This window comes from Epargyreus clarus, unplaced genomic scaffold (genome assembly GCF_041222505.1).
Source record: "Epargyreus clarus isolate Ecla_fem2 unplaced genomic scaffold, WU_Ecla_fem_2.2 ptg000013l, whole genome shotgun sequence".
NCBI classification, from domain to species: domain Eukaryota; kingdom Metazoa; phylum Arthropoda; class Insecta; order Lepidoptera; family Hesperiidae; genus Epargyreus; species Epargyreus clarus.
The window spans coordinates 995,538-1,003,525 of record NW_027332221.1 but is presented as its reverse complement, the minus strand read 5'-3'; the positions used below and the strand labels follow the sequence as shown (position 1 = coordinate 1,003,525).

The window sequence follows — 7,988 nt, the reverse complement described above, 5'->3', positions numbered from 1 at the left end:
GGAATTTATTTTAGGTATAGTAAAATGATTTCATAATTTTAATATAAATTTATTAATTATAGGATATTTAATTATCATTTTAACTATATTTCAATGATGACGAGATATTTGCCGTGAAGGAACTTTTCAAGGAAAACATACAATTTTAGTTTCTAAAGGATTACGATGAGGAATAATTTTATTTATTATCTCAGAATATTTTTTTTTATCTCTTTTTTTTGAGCATTCTTCCATAGAAGTTTATCTCCTAATATTGAAATTGGGGCTATATGACCTCCTTCAAATATTACCCCATTTAATCCTTTTCAAATTCCTTTATTAAATACTATTATTCTAATCACATCAGGAGTAACAGTAACTTGGGCTCATCATGCACTAATAGAAAATAATTACTCCCAAACTAAACAAAGATTATTAATTACAATTATATTAGGAATTTATTTTACAATTCTCCAAGCATACGAATATTATGAAGCTCCTTTTACTATCGCAGATAGTATTTATGGATCAACTTTTTTTATAGCAACAGGATTCCATGGACTTCATGTAATTATCGGAACAATTTTTTTATTAACATGTTGAATTCGTCATTTATTAAATCATTTCTCTAATAAACATCATTTTGGGTTTGAAGCTGCAGCATGATATTGACATTTTGTAGATGTAGTTTGATTATTTCTTTATATTTCTATTTATTGATGAGGTAATTAATTATTTATATAATATATTTAGTATATTTGACTTCCAATCAAAAAGTTTAATAATTTTAATATAAATAATTATTTTATTATTAATATTATCTATTATTATTATTATTATTTCAAATATTATAATAATTATTTCACTAATTTTATCAAAAAAATCATTTAAAGATCGAGAAAAATGTTCCCCATTTGAATGTGGATTTGACCCTAAATCCTCACCTCGAAACCCTTTTTCATTACATTTTTTTTTTAATTACAGTAATTTTTTTAATTTTTGATGTAGAAATTGCTTTAATTTTCCCAATAATTTATACCTTTAAAATAGTAAACCTTTTTATTTGAACTAAAACTAGATTTTTTTTTCTAATAATATTATTATTAGGACTTTACCATGAATGAAATCAAAATATATTAAATTGAACAAACTAGGATTATAGTTTAAAAAACATTTGATTTGCATTCAAAAAATATTGAAATTACTCAATTTATCTTATGTAAGAAGCAAATTTTGCATATATATATATATATATATTTATTTATTTATATATATATATATATATATATATATATATATATATATATATATATATATTTATTTATTCATATAGATATATATATATATATATTTATTTATTTATTTATTTAAAGATTTATTAATCACCCTAATATCTTCAATATTATACTCTTAATTAAGCTATTTAAATAATTTAAAATAATTATTAAAATAATTAATATTATTCATAAAATAAATCTAAATAAATAAATTTTTAAATTATTCATTTGAATAAAATTAAAAAAAATTGAATAACTTTTAATAATATTGAAAATACCCTGACCTCTATATAATTCTCTTCAACTTATATCAATATTTTTAATTATTTTTTGACTAAAATTTAAAAAATAATAATTTAAACCATAAGTTGATAATCTAGGTATAAATCACATTATTCTTAAAAATAAACTTAAATTATAACTTTTTAAAAATTTATTAATCGAATAAATTCTTATATTTCTAACTAAATATCCTATTAAACCCCCTATTAAACTAACATAATTAACTATAAATTTTATATTTAAAGATAAATAAATTATATAAGGATAAGAAAAAATTAGTCATCTCAATAAACTACCTACAATTACTCTTATTATCATTAATAAAAATATTCTTTTTAATATAATATAATCTTCTTCATATAAATTATAAATTCTTAATAAATTAAATTCATTTACTATTAAATATATTATTAAACGAATAGTATAAAATATTGTTAAACCTGTAGAAAAATAATATAAAAAAAGAATTAACATATTTAAATTTCTTATAACTATTATTTCCAAAATTAAATCCTTAGAATAAAATCCAGCCAAAAAAGGTTAACCACATAAAGCTAAATTTGAAATATTTATACATAAAGAAGTTAAAGGAATAAATAAACCAATTCCCCCTATTAAACGAATATCTTGATTATCATTTATTATGTGAATAATTATCCCAGCACATATAAATAATAAAGCCTTAAATATAGCATGAGTCAATAAATGAAAAAAAGCCAAATCAGGAAATCCCATCATTAAAATTCTTATTATTAAACCTAATTGTCTTAATGTTGATAAAGCAATATTTTTTTTAAATCAAATTCATAATTAGCTCTAATACCTGCTATAAACATAGTTAAACTACATAATAATAATAACCACTTCACAAATAATGACTCAATAATTAATAAATTAAATCGAATTAATAAATAAACTCCTGCCGTTACTAATGTAGATGAATGAACTAAAGCAGAAACAGGAGTAGGAGCAGCTATAGCTGCCGGTAATCAAGATCTAAAAGGAATTTGAGCTCTTTTAGTCATAGCTGCAATAATAATTATTAAACTAATAATTTGTATTCTAAAATCATTAAATATAAAATCTAAATAAAAAATATAATTTCATCTTCCATAATTTAATATAAAAGAAATTACCATTAAAATAAAAACATCACCAATTCGATTAGATAAAGCAGTTAATATACCTGCATTATAAGACTTTAAATTTTGATAATAAATTACTAAACAATAAGAAACTAATCCTAACCCATCCCAACCTAATAAAATTCTAATAATATTAGGTCTAATAATTAATAAAATTATAGATAAAATAAATAATAAAACTAAAATAATAAAACGATTTAAATTTAATTCAGAAATCATATAACTTTTTCTATAATAAACAACACAAGAAGAAATTAAAGAAACAAATATTATAAATAATAAAGATATTCAATCTAATAAAACAGATATCACAACTCCTGAAGAATTCAAAGAAATTAATTCCCACTCTAAAAAAATTACTAAATTATTTATAATAAAATACATAAATATAAAAAAATTTATTAATGAAAAAAAAATAAAAAAAAAATCTGATAAAACAAATAGAAATTTTTTTATTAATAATTTAAAGTGATCTTAATTCACATTTTTGATACCACAAATCAATATTTTAATATAAATTATTTAAATAAAACCAAATTATAAAATAATCAATTTTTAAAATTATTATATTCAAGGGTAATCAATGTAATATCAATAATAAATATTCTCGAGATACCCCAGTGTAAAATCTATATAAACCTATATTATACTTACCATGTTGAGTATAAGAATATAAATATAATCTATAACCAGCTCTAAAAAAAGAAATTAATATTAAACTAATTATAGTTAATCAAGATCAACCAACTAATCTATTAATTAATCTAATTTCCCCTATTAAATTTAAAGTGGGAGGAGCAGCTATAGCTGCAGATAATAATAAAAATCACCATAATCTTATTGAAGGTATAAAATTTATTATACCCTTATTTAATAATAATCTTCGTCTAGGATAGATAGACAGGATTTAATAATTTCAGTCGTTAGTAATTTCAGTCGTTAAAGTTACGATATTTTAAGGCCTTATCATAATATCGACTTTTGTTTAAAAAATCTCTTAGTTTTCCAGATATTTGCATTTATGTAAAGGAGACTGAACTGATTCCATACATTTCCGGGGCCCGAACGTAACAAGATAAAAATAGTGTGAATTTAAAGGTTCCATGTTATTAATTCCACATGTAAATGATATAGGTTTCGACTATCTTAGAGCTGAGATAAACTGGTTTAAAAAAAAAATTAGGCACGCTGTTTACATCGTTATCCAACGAAATATGAGCGCCGACTTCAGAAATATGTACTTAACCAACATTTATTTCAATTATTTTTTACTTTGTAGTGACATAGAAATCGGTTGTATTTTTTTGTTAATTTTTTTTTTATTTAAAACAGTCATTAACTAGCCGTTAAATAAAAGTACTACAATACAAATACTATATATTTTATTAATATAGGGATTAAGGATTTCAATTGAAACAGATATTTCCACTACCACAACATTTATTACACTGAACTGTACAAAGATTTAGGAATACATGCCAATATTTACAAATACATTTAAACATCAATACAAAATTGAATGATTACCTATACATGAAGTTCTTTAAAAAAAATCATCTATACTAAAACACCGAATATATTTAAAGAATAAACCTTTTGAAATAGTTACCAAGTGCTATCTTATTTAGTTTAGTGCTTTATTTTGCTTATTATCGAATAATTCTTCCATGTTATCAATAAATTCCAATTTTTTCCCAAATTCCAGATATCCTCTCGAATGCATACAGTATGTTCACATTACACGAAATGTTTAAGCGTGTTTTTGTCTTTCATAAATTCGTTATTGTTTTACATATTCCGTTTTGTTATAGTTTGTGCATAGTTGTTTGGCAAAAAGAGATCTCCCGCCGGACTAGGTGATCATGCCCAGTGAGCGGCCGTACTCCAACAGTCTTAGTTCTGAGCTTGTATATATGCAAGATATGCAAGTTTTCTAAAAACTTCGATTGCGTGATTCAGAATACTCGTAGCGCCATTCATTGGCGAGTAGCGCGAAGTAGTAACAACCAGAAGTGGTAGGTGTCCTTTAAGTATTTATTCTTTATTATTCCGAAGACTTATTTATTGTATCATCGTTGTATTTGTGTTTTTAGACAGATAGATATTTCGTGGTGGTATCAAGAGGTTTGTATTCATTGTTAAAAAATTGATTCATGTAAATTGAATGTAAAGAGATCCGCATATATCACCGAATGTACAAATTCTGTGGGGAATTACAATACCAAATTCATTTCTTAATCTTAAGTAATTTTATTTCTTTGCCGTCTCCAATTAATATTTTTATAAGAATATATTCTTCTCTCCACATAGCTTCTTCACATAGCTTTATTCTGTTTCATAGGAATTCAAGTCTAACTCCGTTCATTTTACAAGTCAGATCGTTGAAGTCAGGACTTTATATTTCCGTTGCAACGTTAAAGGTATCTTCAATCCATCGGTTAATATTTTGATTCGCAATTATCCTCATAAGTCCGGAATTTTTCGAAATATACCGGCAATTCTCATAAGTAAGCCATAAGTAAGTTCGGATTAATTTAAGGTTGAGTTTGTGTTTTCTAATTTTTGTACTATTTAGTTAGTGACATTATTTTGAAGACTTTAGTATTAACGATCATCTATTGTTAGTATATTTTCCATTTTAGAATGACTTATTATATTGGTTATTTTCCGTTCTAGAATTATTGTTATGATCCGAACACATTTCACGAACTTCGTCAAACAATTCAGTCTGAACTCTGAAGATGTGCTTTAGTTCCAATTATTTGAAGAACAATTTTGTGTAATATTCCCGTTATATCGACTGATGCCCTTTTAGTTCGTGGGAATCTCATATTCTCCACACAATCTGATATTCTCCACCCTGTTTGATCTGAAGATGTGCTTCGTTGCTAGTGTTCCGAAGAACAGTTTATAGTTCTTTCTTCTTATAGAACCATCATACTCGTATAGTGTAATTTTGGAGAATATCAGTTTTAACGTAAAATAAATTCACCAAAGGATTCATTCTAATCTCTAGTGATGTTTTGTAGCCTGCACTTCAAAGTTTATATATTATTAAGAACTTTCACAGAACAATTTAAACTGATGAACGGTGAACAGACGGGAACCATCTAGATTCAATTATAGTTAATTCTTAACTATTTTTTGTAGATATCATAATTTGGAGTTCCACCCTTAGTTCTTTGGTACATTTTAATGTAATTCCTTATTTTCTTCTTTTCCATTCTTAATTTTTTTTAAGTGAAGTTAAACATTTGTTTTGTAACATGTAATAATATTTTTCTTCTTCTTTTCGATTCTTCATTTTTCTTGGTGACATTAAGCATTTTATTTGTAATATATTCTTACCGAACCCAAGTACCCCTCCATCGGTACCTAGTATGCACCTATAAAAGCAAGACCGAACTGAGTCTCGTTTTCACTCTGCGTTTAAACGCCAGACCGAGCAGCCCCGCCTGCTCGCGCTCTAGTGTTTCCTAACCCAGAATTTTCTCTGGCCTTTCGGCCGGTTCTCGCCTACTCGATATTATCGATAGCGGTCCGTGCTTTGTTTATTGCCAATTTATTGGGAATAAACAAAACTCACGTCCCGACGCGTTTGAGTTGGTGGATACCTAACGGTGCCAACGAAACCAGCTAGCGTTGACCCGGTGCGCTTCTCAGACCTCTCGGCCTGAGAGAAACCGGCAGACCCGATCCCACTGCACTTGGGCTATCCCAAGGGTGACGGTAGCAGTTACTTTCCCTTAGGGGTAATTGCATTTCCCTCCCCCTCCCCGTTAGCTCCCTGCCTCGGCAGGGAGGCATCCCAGGTTACCATGGCCTACGTGGTAACAGATAGGTTTTTCGAGGCTCTGTCCTCCCTCTTGAGCAAGGAGCTCAATCGCCCATTTGACTCAGTCAAACTCCGCTCCCTTTGCGAGCCCTTAAAATCCGTAACGGATCCCCTGTCCGTTACTGATTCACCCGCATCCCCTGATGCCACCCCGAGACACGAGATGGACTTCGATGCCATCTCGCTCAAACGCCCCGCCTCCTCCGACGAATCGTCGGAGAACACTATTATCTCCGCCGCCTCCTCCGACGACGACCAGGGTTTCACCCCAGTCAAGTCGAAGAAGACGAAAAAACGACCGGTGAAACGCGTCGCTAAGGCGACAAGTGAAACCTCTTCCGAGGCCTCTTTTGAAGCCACCCCAGCCCCAGCGGCCCCCGCTCTGGCCCCCGTGCCAAAAGCCTCCACTCTGGCCCCCGTGCCAAAAACCTCCACCGAGCCCCAGAGCTCAACCCCCGCGGCTAAGCCCGCCAAGCCAGCCACGCGCTGCGAACCGGCACTTGCCAAGTGCAAACCGCCCCCACACATTTTCTTCAGAGATAAGTCGAAATGGTCCGACTTCTCTAAAACCCTAGTGGAAAAACAGATCCACTACACCAAGGCACGTAACCTTCGCGACTCTATTCGCGTTTCATGCCCCACCACCGAGGACTTCAGGAGCCTCATTAGGCTCCTAACTCACCTTCAACTCCCGTACCACACGTACGCTTTAGAAGAGGACCGCAAAATCAAAGCGGTCCTTAGGGGTCTCCCCTACGAGCTTCCCACCGACGAAATCCTAACGGATCTAGTCAACCAAGGGTTCCCCGTGGAAGGTGTACACAAGCTGTACAACCGCAAAGGGGTGAAATACCCTCTAGCCCTGGCCATTCTAGCCAAAACTCCGTCCTCCAAGGACATCTTCAAGGAGAAGGAGCTCACAATCTGTGGCCTTTCTGAGATCAAGGTGGAACCACCTAACAAGCGTGGCTACCCTGCCCAGTGCCACCGCTGCCAGCTTTACGGCCATGCAGCGGCGAACTGCACTGCCCCCCCAAGGTGCGTCAAGTGCCTAGAACCCCACGCCACACGTGAGTGCAAGAGAACTCGTGAAGACGAGTCCCCTCCTGCCTGCGTGCTATGCACCACTTCAGGGCACCCGGCTAACTACCGTGGCTGCCCTAAAGCCCCCCGTCCCGCTCAAAAAAAGGTTGCTAAAAAGCAGCCCTCGAAAGCAGGCCCACCTCCGGTCAATTCGACCAATTTCCCGCGGCTAGGGGCCTCCAAAACCCCAACCGCTCCCATGAGTTGGAGGAAAGTCGCACCCGCGACCGCCCCACCAACCCCGGCCCCTAAGGCCACTCCCACTCCCCGTCCCACCCAAGACGCATCGGTAAGGGAACATATCATGTTCCTTAAGGACTGCGTTAAGGGCGTGAACCTCGACGAGATCATACTCGTCTCGCAAAAGATGCGTAACGCCAGCCAGGC

The 7,988-nt window shown here is 31.9% G+C and overlaps 1 protein-coding gene across 1 annotated transcript; it reads right to left on the bottom strand.

Moving 5' to 3' along the window:
- Positions 1-1,407: 1,407 nt before the first annotated feature.
- Positions 1,408-3,082, bottom strand: LOC140746637 (NADH-ubiquinone oxidoreductase chain 5-like). Its single transcript, XM_073078758.1, is given in 2 exon segments — positions 1,408-2,326; positions 2,329-3,082. Coding segments are annotated over 2 exon segments (1,248 nt in total). The 5' UTR covers positions 3,068-3,082; the 3' UTR covers positions 1,408-1,817.
- Positions 3,083-7,988: the final 4,906 nt, after the last annotated feature.